The 20,348-nt window shown below is 37.9% G+C and overlaps 1 protein-coding gene across 1 annotated transcript in view; it reads left to right on the forward strand.

The window, feature by feature from the left end:
• The window catches only part of Sbf2 (SET binding factor 2), a 403,356-nt gene that overhangs the window by 263,919 nt on the left and 119,089 nt on the right, over positions 1-20,348 (forward strand). The window contains 1 exon segment of the mRNA XM_057777079.1: positions 20,066-20,134. Coding sequence (XP_057633062.1) covers positions 20,066-20,134 — 69 coding nt within the window.

Genomic DNA, 20,348 nt, shown 5'->3' on the forward strand with positions numbered 1-20,348 from the left:
TAGATACTTAAGATCTCATTTCAGCTTTGTGGACCAGCTTTATCCTGCCCTGTTCTGGATTAAGTTTTGAGATAGGCTTTCCCGTAGACTACAGGTTGGCCTCGGGTTGGCATCTCCCTGCTCCAGCTGCCAAGTGCTGGGTTGTTATTAGTTGTCTTTCTAAATTTCTTTTCCTCTTTCTCTTTTCATTCTACCTTCAGTTCTAGCTGCCTTATCTCAGCTCTTTGTCTTTTTTGTTCTCGGTTTCCACTTTTCTCTCCTGGATATTATCTCTGTTGCTCAAATACAAAATTGCTCCTCTTGTTGCTCTGCTTATTTTCTTTACATTCTTACCCTTAGGAGCTGGTGTCTTAGTTACACTGTAGTGTTCTTGTTCCTCTACTCCCTGAAATGTTTTGGAGTTGAGGGGGTCATTGTTTCTACTTAGGCTTGATTACTGAGCCACAAATCCCCAGCCCAGAATGGAAAAACAGTGCCTAATCACTATTGCAACCTAGTCACACTTAAAACATTGCAAATACTTCAACTTAAGGGAAAACGGATGATTTTTTAAAAATCTAGCCAAATACCATAACCCAGATGTGTAAGTTTCAGTGCACAAATACAAGAAATTAAAACAACAACAACAACAACATGACTTCTCCCAAACTTATCCATTCCACAGTAACAGATTTCTGTGAGAGTGAATTAGGAGTCAGACAAAGAATTCAAAAGAATTATTGTAAGAACGATCAATGAGACAAAGAGGGCACAAATAAATTCTCATACAAATTCAAAAAAATTACAGACAGCTGAATGAAATAAAGTTAATACAGAATATGAAATAAAAAGCCAATAAAAAGAGAAATATTGAAAAACATCAGATTAAATTTTGGAAATGAAAAGCTCAAAGCATCAAATAAAGTGGAAGTATGATGGATCAGGTGGAAGGCAGCGTATCCAAGCTTGGAGACCACAATAATGATAAATCTTATTTGTTCTTATTCTTAAGATTTATTTATTATGTCTGCATGTATGCCTGCAGGCCAGAAGAGGGCACTAGATCTTGTTATAGATGATTGTGTGTGTCGTCATATTGTTGTTGGAAATCGAATTCAAGACTTCTAGAAGAACATCCAGTGCTCTTAACCTCTGAGCCATCTTTCCACACCTAAGTCCTATTTGTTAAGGATAAGATTTAGAATCACCTGAAAGATGAGATATTATGCATGCCTGTGGGGAATTATCCTGATTAGGTTTAAGAGGGGTGAGAAGACTACTATCCTGGGTTAACACCATTTCCAGAGTCTGGGGTTCTGGGCTGTGTAAAGACGAGGAAGTGAAGTAAGTACAAGCATTCATCCTTATTTTTCCTCACTGAGGATGTGATGTGACCAGCTGCATCAAAACTCTTCCTACTTCAACTTCCCCACCATGACAGAAAATATCTGTTCTTCCTTCTTCCTTCCTTCCTCCCTTCCAAACTGCTTTTGGAAGATATATTATCATAGCAACTTATAACTAACAAAGACAACAAGGTAAGTAAATTAGAACATTCAGACAATAAAGATAAAATATTAAGAAATTGTGAACAGGCATGTGAGATCTATGGGAGACCATTAAAAGAGCAAATTTACAAATTATAGGCATAGACGAAGGAAGAGTATAAGCTAAAGGCATAGAAAATATGTTCATTAAAATAATAACAGGAAATCTTCCAAATTTACAGAGTGTAATGTCCATTCAAATATAAGAGGCATTTAGAATGCCAGTCAAGACAAGAAAAGACCCTACCCATGTCTCATCATAGTATTAAAATACTAAATATACAGAACAAAGAAATAATATTAAAATATGTGACAAAACATGGATTCCCACATATAAGCAAACCAGTAAGAATAACAGTTGGTATTTCAACAGCTACTCTAAATGCCAAGTAGGTGTTACATGATGTGTTTTAAGTTCTGAAAGGTAAGAAATGCCAACCCAAATTACTAAATCAAGAAAAGATATTCTCGTGATTGAGGGACAAAGACCTCCGTGTGATAAAAACTGAAAGGATTCACGATTACTGTGCCAGCACTATAGAAGATACTTGAAAGCTGAGTGGTGGTGGTGCATGCCTTTAATTCCAGCACTTAAGAGGCAGAGACAGGTGGATCTCTGTGAGTTCGAGGCCAGCCTGGTCTACAGAGTTAGCTCCAGGACAGCCAGGGGGTGTTACACAGAGAAACCCTGTCTTGGGGGAAAAAAATCCTTGAAGCAAACATACTGAGGAAAAAGGTAGGTATGTAGAGACATAGGAAATAACAAACTGTACTGAAGAAGTAAGCAAATGAGTATTAGGAAAGTTCCAAAATAACATAGATTAATATATAGTTCTCAATAAGAACTGTGATCGTTAATGGTATCAAGTCTCCAAATACACTGGCTACCATATCGAATTGAAAACCAGAATGTACTTATTTGTTGCTTGCGGGAAATACAGTTTACTAACAAAAAACAAAAACAAAAACCTAGCTTTAAAAGGAAAGGACCGTAAGAGCTCAGACCGTTGCTCCAAATTGAGTCTCTGTCTCTATCTTGATCCATCGCCAGATGAAGGTTCTAAGGTGATATGTAAGATATTCATCAGAATAGGATAGGATCATTTCAGGTTCCCTCTCCTAAGCTGCCCAGGTACCAGCTGGGGACATCTCCCTGGACACCCGCAAGCCCCTCTAGAGTCAAGTCTCTTGCCAACCCTAAGATGGCTCCCTTAGTTAGGATATATACTTCACTGCTCCCATATCCACCCTTCCTATATCCCAACCATCCCAATCCCTCAAGCTCCTCCCATCTTCCCCTTCTCACGTTTCTCATCCCATTTCCCCTTAGCCCCAAGCCACCTCACCCGCAAGTTCCCAGTTTTTGCCCGGCAATCTTGTCTACTTCCCCTATCCAGGCGGATGACTATACGATTTTCTTTGGGTTCGCTTTCTTATTTAGCTTCTCTAGGATCACAAGTTATATGCTTAATGTCCTTTATTTATGGCTAGAAACCAATTATGAGTGAGTACATCCCATGTTCCTCTTTTTGGGTCTGGGATACCTCACTCAGGATAGTGTCTTCTATTTCCATCCACTTGCACGCAAAATTCGAGAAGTCATTGTTTTTTACCGCTGAGTAGTACTCTAATATGTATATATTCCACACTTTCTTGATCCATTCCTCCATTGAAGGGCATCTAGGTTGTTTCCAGGTTCTGGCTATTACAAACAATGCTGCTATGAACATAGTTGAACAGATACTTTTGTCATATGATAGGGCATCTCTTGGGTATATTCCCAAGAGTGGTATTACTAGATCTTGGGGTAGGTTGATCCCAAATTTCCTGAGAAATCACCACACTGATTTCCAAAGTGGTTGCACAAGTTTGCATTCCCACCAGCAATGGATGAGTGTGCCCCTTTCTCCACACCCTCTCCAGCAAAGGCTATCATTGGTGTTTTTGACTTTAGCCATTCTGACAGGTATAAGATGCTATCTCAAAGTTGTTTTAATTTGCATTTCCCTTATCGCTAAAGAGGTTGAGCATGACCTTAAGTGAAGGTCCAAATGAGGAGCAGAAGGAGGGAGAACATGAGCAAGGAAGTCAGGACCACGAGGGGTGCACCCACCCACTGTGACAGTGGAACTGATTTATTGGGAGCCCACCAAGGCCAGCTGGACTGGGACTGAATAAGCATGGGTTGAAACTGGACTCTCTGAACATGGAGGACAATGAAGGCTGATGAGAAGCCAAGGACAATGGCACTAGGTTTTGATCCTAATACATGAACTGGCTTTGTGGGAGCTTAGCCTGTTTGGACGATCACCTTCCTGGACATAGATAGAAGTGGGAGGACCTTGGTCTTCCCGCAGGGCAGGGAATTTGTACTGCTCTTCAGTATCGAGAGGGAGGGGGAATGGTGTGGGGGGAGGAGAAGAGGAGTGGGGATAGGAGGAGGGGAGTGGGGGGAGGGGGCAATATTTGGGAGGAGGGGGAGGGAAATGGGAAACGGGGACAGGTGGAAATTTTAATTAAAAAAGAATAAAAATAAAAAAAAATTGTTGAGAATTTAAAAATAAAATAAAATAAAATGAAAGGACCGAAGAAAGCATTCTAAAGAAACAGAACTAGAAAGCAAACAGGCCTTTTTCCATTCGTTCAGCCTAAGGCCAGAAGAAACCTAGTCAGGAGATTAAAGTCTACAACCTATTTTATTTTATAGATTATTTTAGTTTATATATATGAGTGTGTGCCCAAGTTGTATGCATGTGCGTCACATGCATACAGTGCCCATGAAGACCAGAGAGGGTATTGGATCCCCTGGAACTGCAGTTACAGGTAGTTGTGAGCTGCCATGTGGGTGTTGGAAATTGAACCTAGGTCTTCTGCGAGGGCAACAAATGCTCTTTAAGTACTGAGCTATCTCTCCAGCCCCTACAGCCTATTTTAAAATTTAAAAAAATATATCCCTTTTTTATGTAACTTTTTAAAAATTCTTTTTTTTTTACTTATTTATTTATTTTTATTCTTTTTTAATTAAAATTTCCACCTGCTCCCCATTTCCCATTTCCCTCCCCTCCTCCCAAATATTGCCCTCCCCCCACTTCCCTCCCCCTATCCCCACTCCTCTTCTCCTCCCCCCACTCCATTCCCCCTCCCTCTCGATACTGAAGAGCAGTCCAAATTCCCTGCCCTGTGATATGTACGCATGGACTCCCAGTGCATGGTGACTTTAGAGGTCAGAAGAGGACTTTGGATTCCTTTTGAAACTAGAGTTACAGATTGTTATGAGCTTTCCTGTAGGTTCTGAACATTGAACCTGGGTCCTCTAAAAAAGCAGCTAGTGAGTGCTCTTAACTGCTGAGCCATCTTTTCAGCCTCTATCAATTCAAATTTTTTTTATTTTTTAGATTTTGTTTTATTTGTATGTGTCTTTTGCCTGCAAGTAAATTTGTTCACCACATGCATGCAGTGCCTGTGGAGGACAGAAGAGGCAATAAATCTCCTGGAACTGGAGTTGTGGACAGTCCTGAGCCACTGTGTGGATGGTGAAAATTAATTCTGGGTCTTTTGGGAGAACAGTCAGTTTTCTACACCTCCAGCTCCTATAACTTCATATTTTAAATTAGAAATGAAATTTTGATAGTTTAAAAATTACACAAGCATAGTAAGCAGTTGTCATTAAGTTTCAGTGCACTAGACTTACATTTAGATTGAAATACTCTTGCTGTGTTTTTAGAAGACTTCATTTCCCCTACTGTCTACTCATAGTAGCCCAAAATTCTTCCACTGGACATGAATTGCTCAGGCTCTTCATTCTGAAACTCAGCCCTATTAAAAAGAGTATGTTTGAAGTTTAATTTTTCTTCTATCAGTAACACATCAAAACTTGTTCAGCCAAGATTTTGACTATTGCCATGGCCTCTTGAGACACATCTCTTTAGAAATGAAGTAATATATTTTAAGGACACTCTTTCCTAATGTGGATTGTCATGAGTACACATTGAGCCTAACATTATGTTCTATAAACATCATACAACTGGCTTCTGGAATCCACTCTTGTAGCCAGAGTGTTTGCAGGAGATATCTGCCTGAGTTCTCATTCTTGATAATCTTTTCATTGAGCCAGTTGAAATCAGAAATGGAATCTTTCAAGGGCTTTAGGACAGTATGAAACAAAGGTCTTTACAGATCATTGATAAACTTTCTTCTAGCTAAAGAAAACAGGTCCACGAATGTGAAATGTTTGGGTCAAGATAGCAATATCATAGTATGTGCTAGGGGTAAAAATAGAGATCATAATGATGCCCAGACCTGTGCTTTTTTCAATATTCTAGACAGAGTGTCTTTTAATAGTAACAATGTTTGAGCCATATATTAATCTTGAGAAAACAATTTTTAGGAGAAAGGATCGTTTGGCTCCCAATTTCAAAGTTTCAGTTCCTGGTTGGTTGCTTTCATTGTTTCTGAGCCTTACTTGGAGCAGAAGATCATGAGACAGGGCATGACAGAAAAAAGGTGCTTACCTCATTCATAAAGGCCTAAAAACAGAACAAGAGGAAGTACCCAGGAACAAGATAATGCACTTACAGGCACACCCACCCCTAATGACTTCCTCTAACCAGACTCCACCCCCTGAGTTCTATTCTGCTGTAGATGAAGTTCAAGCTCTCCTGGTCCAGTCATATCTTCAAAGCTGGAATACAGGCTTTTTATCATGCGTGCTTTCATGGACAATTTAGGATTCAGACCATAACAGTTCTATTTCTTTGAATTTAAAGAAAAACTTTAATTATATAAGTAGGTAATTTTGGAATCTTTATTGAGACAAATCAGTGCTTTTATTAAAATTTAGTGGATGTCATTTCTAATGTGAAATATATATGTGAAAACAGAAGTATACTATAAAAATAGCTTAAAATATTAATTTGTGTTTAAATGTACTATCCTTATATATTAGCTTGCTTATCATATATAGCCTTTGTATATTTTTAAAACATGGCAAGTAAAACCACTTGTAAAACAATACCCATTAACTAAAGGTGTAAAACATTTTCTTAATGAGCAATAGGTGAAAGAAGAATGTTAAGTCCAAATAGTTATTTTCCCGCAAGTCTAGTTCAACTGTCTCTGATTCATAAACTCTTTTCTGCTTGTTGGATGCAGTCATCTCTCTTGTATGCTTCTGTCATATCTTTCTATGCTTCTAGTTTTACATATCAAATACATTAATTTGTCTAAACCATTTCTGAGCTTGTCCATTCCACTAACATGTAAAGTCTCTTAACAGAATAATTCCCAATGATAGGGACCATACACAAAGTTTCAATTTGTAGGTACTGGATTTATACTTGCTGGATGAAGAAAGCAAAGATATATGAGTATAAATAACAATATCTTATTTCTTGAAACATTGACATTGTTCTTAAGAATTGGGGGACAGTGTACCTAAAGGTATTATGTTTGTATAGCTCATTTAAAAATGTAATGTATAATTAAAATTATGGATTAATAGATAGTCATCTATAATAGTCAAACTTGTAGTCAAGTTAGGTTTTCTAGATGTGCAAAGACTTATTTCAGATGGATATGTATTCAAGTCTTTCAAAGGTGTACAGAATATGGCATTTAAAGTGATTTAAGAACTTAGACTTTTCTTGACAGTGAGACATGTCTGCTTCTGGCAGCAATCACTTCAGAGAAGTTAATGGGCATTGAAGAAACTTGTTATGGAATTTGCATTCAATGTGACAAGCCTAGCATGAAACTGCCCTTGCCTACACTGTTTGATGGTATTCTGTATAAACTGGACATATAGAACCCACCAGAAAATGACTGCTGAACTTGCCTGAAGATGGTAAGACTGTCCTTCAGGGTTCCTGCTTTATAAAAGAGTCTGCCAGACATTCTGCAGGACACGGAGGAAGGTGACAGACAAACTGCCAATATAGGCATAACAGTCTTTCAAATTTCCAGCTTCATGAAAAGTCTGCAGATACTATGAGCCTATAGGCTGAAGATGGATGCTCTGACATTACAGAAGGACCTTTATCCAAACTAACCAAAAGGCAGAGAGAGAATATCCAAAGTAACAAAATCAGAAATGAAAATGGGGACATAACAGCAAAAATGGAAGAAATCCAGAGAATCATCAGTTCATATTGCAAAAACCTGTACTCCACAAAATTGGAAAACTTAAAGGAAATGGGCACATTTTTAGATAAGTATCACTTACCAATATTAAATCAGATCAGATGAGCAAATTAAATAGACCTATAACTGCTAAAGAAATAGAAACAGGGGGCTGGAGAGATGGCTCAGAGGTTAAGAGCACTGGCTGTTCTTCCAGAGGTCCTGAGTTCAATTCCCAGCAACCACATGGTGGCTCACAACCATCTGTACTGAGATCTGGCGCCCTCCTCTGACGTGTGGGTGTACATCGAGGCAGAATGTTGTATACATAATAAATATTTATTTAAAAAAAAAAGAAAAAAAAAGAAATAGAAACAGGCATCAAAAGTCTCTCAACCAGAAAAAGCCCAGTGCCAGATGACTTCAGCACAGAATTCTACAAGATTTTCAAAGAATAACTAATACCAGTATACCTCAAATTGTTTCACACAATAGGAACAGAAAGAACATTGCCAAACTCCTTATGAAGCTACAGTTAACCTTAATACCCAAACCAAACAAAAGCATTGCTAAGAAAGAATTAAAAACCAATATCACCCATAACATTGATGCAAAAATACTCAATAAAATACTGGCAAACCAAATCCAAGAATACATTAGAAAAATCATCCACCATGATCAAATCGGCTTCATCCCAGAGATGCAGGGATGGTTTAACATACGAAAATCTGTCAAAGTATTCCACCATATAAACAAACTGGGGGGGGGGGAGGGATTACATGATCATCTCCTTAAATGCTGGAAAAGCCTTCAATAAAATCTAGCACCCCTTCATGATATAGGTCTTGGATAGATCAGGGATGTAAGGAACATTCCTTACAGAATAAAGGCAGCATCAAAATGGAGATAAACTCAAAGTAATTGCACTAAAATCAGGAATAAGACAAAGTTTCCACTCCCTCCATATCTATTCAATATAGTTCTTGAGGTTTTAGCTAGAGCAATTAAGACAACAAAAGGAGATCAAGGGGATACAAATTAGAAAAGAAGTAAAACTCTCACTATTTACTGCTAAAATGATAGTTTACATAAGTGACCCCAAAAATTCTACCAAGGAACTTTTACAACTCATAAATACCTTCAGTAATGTACCATGATACAACAATAACTCAAAAAAAATTGAGTATCCCTCCTTTACACAGATGATAAATGGTCTGAGAAAGAAATCAGAGAAACATCACCCTTCACAATAGCCACAAATAACATAAAATATCGTGGAATAACTTTTACCAAACAAGTGGAAGACCTGTATGACAAGAACTTTAAATCTTTGAAAAAAAAAGTTGAAGAAGACACCAAAAAATGGGAAAGATCTCCCATGCTCTTGGGTAGGTAGAATTAACAGTAAAAATGGCAGTCTTATCAAAAGCAATCTACAGATTCAATGCAATGCTCAGCAAAATTCTTCACAGACCTGAAAAGAATGGTACTCAACTTTATATGGAAAAGCAAAAAACCCAGAATAGCCAAACCAGTCCTGTACAATAAAGAAAATTCTGGAGGCATCACAATTCCTGACTTCAAACTCCACTACAGAGTTATATTACTGAAAACAACCTATGTAGTAGGAAGCCGCTTGTTTTTTTTCCTGGCTGCTCAACCCTGAAATAACCACACAAAAACTGTATTAATTAAATCACTGCTTGGCACACTAGCTCTAGCTTCTTATTGGCTAACTCTTAACATCTTAATTTAACCCATTTTTATTAATTTGTATATCACCACGTGGCTGTGGCTTACCAGCAAGGTGGCAACATGTCTGTTCTTGGTGGTAGCTACATGTCATCTCGTGACTCCGCCTTCTTTCTCCCATTATTCAGTTTAGTTTTCCCCACCTATCTCTGTTCTGCCCTGCTATAGGTCCAAAGCAGTTACTTTATTAATCAGTGGTAATCACAGCATACAGAGGAGATTCCCACATCACCTTCTCTTTCCTGTCTAAATAATAAAGAAGGTTTTACCTTTAACAGTGTAAAATTACATATAACAAAACAGGTATCAAGCAAGAATTATAGTTTCAATATTTATCTCTACTTCCAAAATATAACCCCAGTAGCAGAGACACTGAGAGAAGCAATAAATGGGACCTCCTGAAACTGAGAAGCTTCTGTAAAGCAAAAGACTCAGTCAACAAGACAAAACAGCAGCCTACAGAATGGGAAAAGACATCAGACAGATGACTGATATCCAAAATATACAAAGAACTCAAGAAATTGGTCATCAAAAGAGCAAATAATCCAATAAAAAAAAAATAGGGTACAGACCTAAACAGAGTACTCTCAACAGAGGAATCTAAAATGGCTGAAAGACACTTAAGGAAATGTTCAGCATCCTTAGCCATAAGAGAAATGCAAGTCAAAATAACTCTGGGATTTCATCTTACACCTGTAAGAGTGGTCAAGATGATAAAAAAAAAAAAAAAAAAACTATAAGGAAAGCTTATGCTAGAGATGTTGTGGGGTAAAGGAAAACTCCTCCATTGATGGTGGTTGTGCAAACTGGTACAGCCGCCTGGATATCAGTATGGCTATTTGTCAGAAAAATAGGAAACCACCTTCCTTAAGACCCAGCAATACCACTTTTGGGTATATACCCAAAGGATACTCTATCATACCACAAAGACATGCGCTCAACTATGTTCAGAGCAGCATTATTTGTCATAGCCAGAACCTGTAAACAACCTACATGCCCCTCAACCAAATAATGGATAAGGAAAATGTGATACATTTACACCGTGGAGTACTACACAGTAGAAAAAAATGACATCTTGAAATCTGCAGGCACATGGATGTATCTTGAAAACATCATATTGAATGAGGTAACCCAGACACAGAAAGACAAATATCAGATGTACTCACTCATCAGTGGCTTTTAGACATAAAGCAAGGAAAAATCAGCCTACAGTTCACAATCCCAGAGGACCAAGACAACAAAGAGGACCCTAAGAGAGACATACATGGATCTAATCTACATGGAAAGTAGAAAAGGCCAATATCTCCTGAGTAAATTGGGAGTATGGAAACCTTATGAGAGGGCATAAAGGGATGGGAGAGCAAAGGAGGGCAATGGAAAAAAATATATAGCTCAATGAAAACAATTAAAAAATGACAGACCTTGCTTTCGTTTTGTCTTTCTTCCCTTTAAAATTAATTTTGAACTAGATGTGGTGGTGCACACCTTTAATCTCAGCATCTGAGAGACAGAGACTGGTGACTCTCAATGTGTAGGATTTTTTTTTTAGTTTAGTTAACTGTTTTAATAAACTACATAAAGTAATATAATACCTAATAGAAAATGGCAGCTCACAATCATCTGTGTACAAACAAAAACACCCACACACATTAAATAAACATTTAAAATGCAGTTTTTAAAAAATTAAAGAGATGGAGAGATTTGTCAGTGGATAAAGGCATTTTCCCAGCAAACCTTTTGTCCTGTTGATCCTTGAAACCTAAGTGAAGTTGGAAGGAGAAGGACTAACCCCACAAATTTGTTGTCTGTCCTCTCTTAGACATGTATTCAGTGGCACACATGCCAGTGTACTCATATGCAAACATACACATACAAACACACACACACACACACACACACACACACACACACACACACTGACAATTTCTTTTTAAAGTAAAAAGCACATACTGGAAAACAATATTGCAAAATAGGTTGATATAGGACTTAAACCCAAAACTAAACAATTCTTCCAACTCAGAAATAAAATCTTAGTCACTTTTTTTTAATGAGTGTGTCAAGCAGATACTGCATTACAGGTTGTAAATAAGCACATTAAAATATGCTCATTATTTTGAGCCATTGGAGAAATATAAGTTGTTGACTAAGTTTTTTTATCCTGCCCAGTTCCCGCAGTCGTTAAGTCCCAAAGAAATTACACAGAGGTCTACATTAACTATAAATTGATTGGCCCACTAGCTCAGGCTTCTTATTAACTCTTATAATGTATATTAGCCCATTATTCTTGTCTATGTTAGTCATGTGGCTCGGTACAATATTCAGCGAGGCAGTCACATCTTGCATCTTCTGTGGGAGGCTCACAACTCCAGAGGAATGGGCTTCCTTCTTCCCAGAATTCTCCTGTTCTCATTGACCCACCTCTACTTCCTGTCTGGTTGTCCTGCCTATACTTCCTGCCTGGCTACTGGTCAATCAACATTTATTTAAAATATAATTGACAGAATACAGACTTTGGTCCCACACCAATAAATTGTTTAGCTTGCAGAGAAACCTCTGCGCACCAATTAAAGGTACCATAAATACTAAGTTCTGACAAAGTTATAAATATAAAATGATTCTCGGATAAAATGATAGAGCCAGTTTGGAAACCAGTTTGACAATTTCTTATAAAGTCAAACAAACATTGGCCATGTAATCTGGCCATTCCATTTCCAAGCATTTACCCTGGGGGATTGATATTAACATAAAATCTATTACATGAGTGTTTGAGGCAGCTCTCTTCATAATTGTCCAAACCTGGGAACTCTTATCTCCTTTAGTAGATGAATGCTGCTGCTATGGGATACTATTTAGCAATTAAAATGAACTATTGAACACTGTCATGTCAGTGAATTCCACAGATGCTGTTCTGAGTGAAGGAAGCTGTTTTCAACAGGTTGTAAATAATACAACTCCATTTAGACAACCTCTTCAACAAACAGAATGGAGCTGTTAGTTGCCTAGGAGTAGTGATAGGCCCAAAAGAAGACTATGATGAGACAGCAGCAGAAGATTTGGGGACTGAAGGAACTATCCTGTGTCTATCTCTGATAATATTCTTTGTTTATCTCTGATAGTGGGTATGGTTGCATGGGTCTCTACATGCACTAAAAGACAATTGTTTAACCAAAACAAAGAAACAAATAATATCACAGTATGTTGTTTCAAAATATAAAATAAATTTAATACAATTTTCCTCAGAACTCTACAACTTTGATTTTTCTGTCATCCAACATTTTTTAACTTTTTTTAAACTTGATTCTTGTGAGTTGTAGATAGTAAACTTTTTTAACCAATTTCTATAACAGATTTAGTATTTTATCTTTGGTCTAATGAAATTTCATCAAGACACATTTTAGGGTGAGTCTTTTCATTTCCTCTGCATAACACTCACTGAGTTCATTGTATCTCATCACTGATTTTGCCCCCTTTACGTCCTCCCACCTATTTTCTCTTTTCACTGTTTCTAGATTCTTCCTAAGTATGTTTTAGAAGTTTGATTTCATTATCTGTATTTCTAATTTTTAATTCTTCCATATAGAGATAAAAGACTGGCATAAGAAAATAGACATAGATTTTCTATATCCTGATAATAGGTTTCTCTGTCAATGTAGTAAGCTAAATCAAGCCAAATTAATAAAGTGAAAGAGCAATTATGGTTGAGCAAAGCAACTCCCCAGTGAGTTCTTCAACCCACAGAGATTGAGGGAGGAGAAGCCATGCACCTAACCAAAGCAGGGCATTTATGTACCCAATTGAATTTAAGTTTTATACACAGAGTTAAAGCTAACTTATCACATGTATGCACACATACACACACACACACACACATTAAACAGGAGTTGGGTGAAGACTGTGCTTTTGGTGGGCCCTAACAAAGGCATGTCACTGCGTAAAACACACATGTAACAGAGACAGTAAAAGAATTTAGAGACAAAAGCATGAGTAAATTGGGACTAGGCAGGGAATACCTCAGTAAAGATGACAGTACTTAGTAGTTACCTGACCTGGCCCTCAGTTAAGATGGTGGCGAAGTCACCTAACCTCAGGATGACAGTGAGGTCACCTGACCTTAGTCAAAATGGCAGCAGTCACATGTTGTAGGTAGAAACCATGCTTTTTTGAGCTGTGGGAGTTTTAAATAAGAAGAGAGACATAGAGGCCATGTAGATCATACATTTAAAACAGAATTACATCCATTTGGTCACACCATTTACACATTTTTTTATACATGAAGTAGAGAGGAAAATTACTTACCACAATGAGCCTCCATGTCGCCTAGCCCCTGTGGCAGGGAGCAAAGGCTGGAACTGGAAACAGCTGCCTCACAGATCCAACTAATCTTGTTGGTTTCTGCAAGCCAGTAGTAGTGGTGGCAGGGATAGAACAGAAGAAATGGAAGCAAGAGAGAAAAATAACATATACAGATGGTTGGGGAAGGGGCTGCCCAGCAAAAGGGATGCCAGCAGCAGGACACTGGCAGTCCTCTTTGGTGGTATCTGATAATTTTTGAGGATTTATTTCCCATAACTGCAAATGTGAAAACAGCAAAAACAGTGCAAACCTCAAAGCCTGCAGGGGGACGTCTCCCCTTTGCAGGTGGAGGTTGGTAATTGAGCCTGGCTGACTTCCAGTCCATGGGCTCGAGTCAGAGGTTAGAGGCCACCCTTGGCAGTCTCTGTCAGCGGGGACCACTTACAGAGCTGTTCAAAAGAAAGAATAAAAAAAACAATAAAACAAGAACAAAAAATCTGAGGGATCCCAGGACCCGAAACGAACACACCACTCAGTGAGTGCTGTACTAGGGGAGCCAAAAGGCTCGAAAGGCAGGAGGACCACCCCAGATGGTCTTGATCACATTTTTTAGCTATGGGCAGCAACCATAGTTGAATGTCAGTGAAAGCTGACTTGGAGAAGGGAACCTTACCATTTGCAGCGATTGTCCGAGCCTGGGTCCCCATGTGTCCAAACATGGAGGGAGCCTGGAGGAGTGACACACTAGTGTTATTCTCTAAAGTGCCAGATGTCCCGAGTAAGGCAGTGAGTGGGTAGGAGAACGGCAGGCCAGAGCATGAGGTGCATCCAGTCCCACCACCTGATGCCTTGGCGAATCCCAGGCAGGAGGGAGACTGCGGTGGGTGGCAGGCAGTTATACTGTGCAGACAAATTTGGGTATAGAGTTTGTTTACTGGCTTAGGAAAGGAGAAGGGGAGTGGAGAGAGAGCAACAGCCACCTCTAAAGAAGAAGGATGGGGAGAGAGAGAGAGAGCCTGAATGCTGGAGGAAGCAGAAGATCTGGTGGAAGGGGGAGTGGGCATGGCTTGTCTGTTAAGGGTATAGGGTACCCACATCAGCAGATCATAACAACATGTCCACCACAAGCTGGTTTTGTGCCCAAGTATGGTCAAAAACTGAGTACTTTAGGTGGGGACTTGGGCTGCTGGCAACTTCAGGGGAGGAATTGTTGACTGAGTTTTCTGTCCTGCCTGGTTCCCACAGTCATTAAGTCTCAAAGAAATCACACAATGGTCTATATTAACTGTAAACTGATTGGTCCATTAGCTCAGGCTTCTTATTAACTCTTATAACTTATATTAGCCCATTATTCTTTTCTATGTTAGCCACGTGGTATGGTACCTTTTTTGGTGAGGCAGTTACATCTTGCTTGCTCTGTGGCCAGATCTCTCCTGTTCTCATTTCCCACCTCTACTTCCTGTCTGGTTGTCCCACCTATACTACCTGCCTGTCTACTGACCAATCAGTAAGACCACTTACATTCAAGTCTTATTTATTCCATTTGTAGCTGTGTAAATCTCAGCAAGTAATTTACCCTTTAGAGGTTCCATTCCTCATCGACAAAGTAGGCACAATTACAGAATGTGTCAAAAGAAATATCATATTTAATGAAGTTGGTTTAGAAATAGACTATATGTGATACCTAGTTACACTCACTAGATGTTAGCTATTATTGCCCTTTGCTAGGTGTAGTGTTCTATTTTCCAGGTAACTAAAATCAAAACAGACTTGACCCATTCACTGAAAGAACTTAAGACCAGATATTTTGTTAAGCCTAGCACTTATCTTTGGTCTCTAATGAGTATCAGAGTACACATAAGTATATGTAGCATTTAAATCTGTGATATATCCTCTATGGTTTTATAAGTTTATTTAGCACTAAATATAATGAAGGTTCAATGAGATGGCTCAGAAGATAAAGCTGCCAGCCACTCAAGCCTGTAGACCTGGGTGATATTTTTGGATGCCACATAAACATAGGTGAGAACCAACTCCACAAAGTTGTCCTTACCTCACGTCCTCATCATAGTGCACATGATACACAATACACCATTTAAATTAGTATGTGTGTAATGCTGAAACTATAGTAAAATGAATTTTTCTGGCTTTTTTTCTTAGCATTGTACTTTAAGGGCTGTAAGAATGAATAGGTATGTAGAAGTGCCACAGGGTCGAGGGTGAAGCATGAAATGACAAGGCAGATAATGAATCCTTTTCCTAGGGCTGTTATTTTATTAGGAGTGAGTATAGTGTGCAAGAGATGGGAATAAAAATGACTCCATAGAACTACAGCTCATAGCTCACAGCAAGGAAGCTACAGTGGTCACATTGTTGTTGACATGGTCTACATCACCTCATGATTCTACCATGGCAAATTTATTTTTTTTTCATTTTTTTTTATTCTTTTTTAATTAAAATTTCCAACTGCTCCCCGTTTCCCATTTCCCTCCCCTCCTCCCACACATTGCCCCCTCCCCCCACTCCCCTCCCCCATCCCCACTCCTCTTCTCCTCCCCCCAGTCCATTCCCCCTCCCTCTCGATACTGAAGAGCAGTCCAAATTCCCTGCTCTACAGGAAGACCAAGGTCCTCCCACTTCCATCCAGGCCCAGGAAGGTGAGCATCCAAACAGGCTAAGCTCCCACAAAGCCAGTTCATGTATTAGGATCGAAACCTAGTGCCATTGTCCTTGGCTTCTCATCAGCCTTCATTGTCCGCCATGAAGACCTGGCAGGAGAGTCTGGTTATTGTTCCATAATAGTCAGAACTAAGATTTCTGAACAGGAGACTGTTACACTATAAAGAGGTGTTTTTGTTTTTAGTTCCTGTGTTGAAGATGCAGATGTTTTCAATACTTTGAACAATTGATAGCTATCTTATTTTTTTATTTTTCTGGAGCTACCTAGTCTCAGTTCTGTAGTTAGTTCCGTTAATATACAGTACCTTTGACTCATTTTTTAAAAATGTTTGAATCTAACAATTCTGAGAAATCCAAAGTTTTGTGAAACAGGAATGTTGGCTAAAACAGTTCAAAGGTATGCAGGTTAGAAATATTAAGTATTTAAGGATAAATGGGAATTAAGATTGCAGGGTTTATTCTCCAACTATAGCAGGAAAATTAAAGGTAAATTACATAGAAAAGTTGAGAATATGGCATGTATAAGAATTCTAGTCCTTGCAAGTCTGTTAGTTGCCTGGTATGTTTATAACTACAATACTGTAGCCAAAGCACAGGAGACTCTAGAATGTGTATTTATAAACTGATTCCCCATAGATAACTGCACTATTCTGGAATGCAGTTGCTATGTCAATAGCTGTAGTCTTATTGTTTTAGAATTTTTTCCATCTTTCAATCTAATTAATGTCTCTAACGTGATTTGCAAAGAATTTCATATTTATATTTTGCAATCAGAGTTTGACTGGCACACAGTTTTTACACATTCACTACAATGTGTAAACATTTTGTAAAATAATAAATAGCTCTTTCTAATCTAAATATTTTATGACTGCTGAGTCCCTGCTAATTGGTCATAGATTGAAATACCCCCATTCTCTAATTTTTTAATTTGTGGGAAATTTTTATAAATGAGTATGTAGAGCTTCATATCACAGCTGTTGTCATTTAAAGTTTGGACAGCATCATTACAAATGAAGACCTGCTGTGAAATCAAAGTCAGAAAGCATCTTGGCATCCCAACCATTTCCTTGGGAGAAGATTACAGCTCAAGTCTGTTGAACTTTATTGCCTTGGGCCTCATGATAGTCTTCAGAAACATGCAAGGCATTTCTGTTAAAGAAATTCAGATGTGCTGGGACATAGATGACATTCTTGAGCACAGCAGTATCCTAAGGGGATAAAGAATAGTCAAGAGGGAAAAGATAAACAGTTTTTGCTGTTATTTTATAAGATTTATGGGAATGATGGAGGCCATTAATGATACCATGTAGGAAAAAGTATAGGGTTTTTCTCTGTGGCCTAACTATATTTTAAAATAAAAATTTACTTGGCTCCAACATAATGACTTAACTTCAGAGTCATCTTCCTGTTTGTGTGGGGTGGGTGCTACGGTTCAAGGCCTTATGAGTACAAGGCAAGCACTGAAATTCAGTTGATTTTATTATTCTCATTGATTGTTTCTCTTCTCCTCCCCTCCTGTCTCCCAATATGTGTGTGCCTAAAGGAGAGACATTACTAAAATAGTTCCAATAATTACCTCCTTTAGAGCTAAAACTATAACCTAAAGCCACAGATCTTTCATTCCAATTTAATATCTATACAACCAATATCCAGATTCCAACCCAGATCCTCACAGAGAGCATAAAACAACATGGCAGCCCTCTTGTCTTTTTTATTTCATGATATATATGTATGTGTGTATGTATTTTCTATATACATATGTATATGTATGTATGTATATATATATATATATATAAAAGAGAACATGTGGTATTTGTTTTTCTGAGTCTGTGCTAACTCAGTTAATATTTTTCAATTCCATCTGTTATCTTGGAATTTTCACAATTTCATTTTTCTTCATGACCAAATAAAATGTTTACATTACCTGTTCATCAGTCGTGAACATTTTAAGCTATTTCTTTTCCTTACAGTTGAGAATAGAGTAGCAATAAACACAGGTTTTGCAAGTATCTGTGGTAAGGTACAGAATATTTTGAGTAAAAGCCTAGGAGTTGTTAAGTATACTAGGTATTAATGGTAGTTCCATTTTTTTTGTTTTGTTTTAAGAAAATTACACTGACTTCCATGTGGTTGTACTAGTTTACCTTCCAACAAACAGTGAATAATGGTTCCTCTTTGCCCATGTAGTTTCCAGCTTCTGTTATTAACTTGGTGATAGCCGTTCTAACTGGGATGAAATGGAACCTCAAAGTTACCATTTGTATTTCCCTGCTGTCTATGAATGTTGAATGCTTTTGAAAAATACTTAATTTTCGGGTTGTTGAGTGTTTTTAAAGATTTATTTATTTATGTGTTTTATCTGATGAAGAGGGCATTTGATCCCATGGGACTACAATTATAGGCAATTGGTAAACCTCATGTGTGTGCTGGGAATTGAACTCAGAACCTCTGGAAAAGCAGTCAGCGCTTAAGCGCTAAGCCATTTCTCTAGCTACAAAATTTATTTTTTAACCTTCCATGTTTCTTCTTTTGTAAACTGTTCTGATCTTTGCTCTGTTTATGGATTGAGAGTTTGATTTGGGTGTTTTGATTTTTACAGTTCACTATACAATCTAGATATAAACCTGTCTAGAATAGAACTGAAAAAAGTTTTCTGGGGGCTGGAGAGATGGCTCAGTGGTTAAGAGCATTGCCTATTCTTCCAAAGGTCCTGAGTTCAAATCCCAGCAACTACATGGTGGCTCACAACCATCTATAATGAGGTCTGGTGACCTCTTCTGGCCTGCAGACAGAATATTGTATACATAATAAATAAATAAATATTAAAAAAAAGAAAAAGTTTTCTGCTGTCCTATGGACCATCTGTTCATACTTTTTTTTTTTCCCATCTGTCCATTCTGCTGATAATTTCCTTTCCATGCAGTGGCCCTGGAGGTCAGAAGAGGGCATTGAATTCCCTGGAACCAGAATTATAGATAGCATATGGGTTCTGGGAAGCAAATCCAGGTCTATTAACCACTGAACTATCTCTCCAATCCCAGTTCTCAATTCTTGTCTTGGTCTTTTGGGATCCTATCAAGATGTAGATAAGGGAGAACATATAGTAATTACAGATACATACATACAAATATTTTATATGTGTCCTCTGTTTTCAAATCCAATATAGTAGTTGTTTTACTTTTTTTACTTTTCCTCAGCAGCTGTACATTTTATCTTTCTAGTAAGAGTTTTTGATTCTGATCCCTAACAATGCAGTGAGCTTCAGCTTTTGATATAACACTGAGAAAGAAAATGGTACCTCTAATCAATTGTGAAGTGCTCACCAATGTGAAAGGTAGTAAAGCATGTGGGAAAAAATATCTTTGACTCAGTGAAATATATTGGGTATACTGAAAATTCCCTCTAAAGTTTTCTGATTTATTAAAACACATTTTAACACAGATTCTAAAAGTAAAATAGCCACTCATCAGTAAAACATAAAAGCCATATCCTTCCCAATGTGTTTATACTTTGTTTCTAAATGAATGTGCTTCAGAGACAATATTTTTTCCTGGACTTACCCAGCTATGCCTTAGTAGCAACCTGGAATAAAATAAAAAGTTTCACAGGACAGTGACAATAAAGCCCAAACCTGCTATGTCTTACACTTTTGATTCTGATAAAGATTCTAATGTTCATTTGCCCTTGTTTTCTTTAAGGATTGTTCAAGTTTAGAAGAATATAACATTGCTGCAGCACTACTCCCTCTGACCAGTGCTTTCTATAGGGTAAGTTTGCTTGGTACTTACATAAACTTGTTATGATTTACATATGTGTGTTTTATTTGATTTCTCATGGCATTTTGTGAGTCTGTCCCCTTATTATACTAAGGACTTATGGGTAAGTTCATCCTGCCACAAAAGTAAGTCTCATGAGACCAGGACATTATTAACATACACTTAATGAATGAATGACATCCATGGAGACAACATAGAATTTATA

Source organism: Chionomys nivalis, chromosome 8 (genome assembly GCF_950005125.1).
Source record: "Chionomys nivalis chromosome 8, mChiNiv1.1, whole genome shotgun sequence".
Lineage (NCBI taxonomy): Eukaryota > Metazoa > Chordata > Mammalia > Rodentia > Cricetidae > Chionomys > Chionomys nivalis.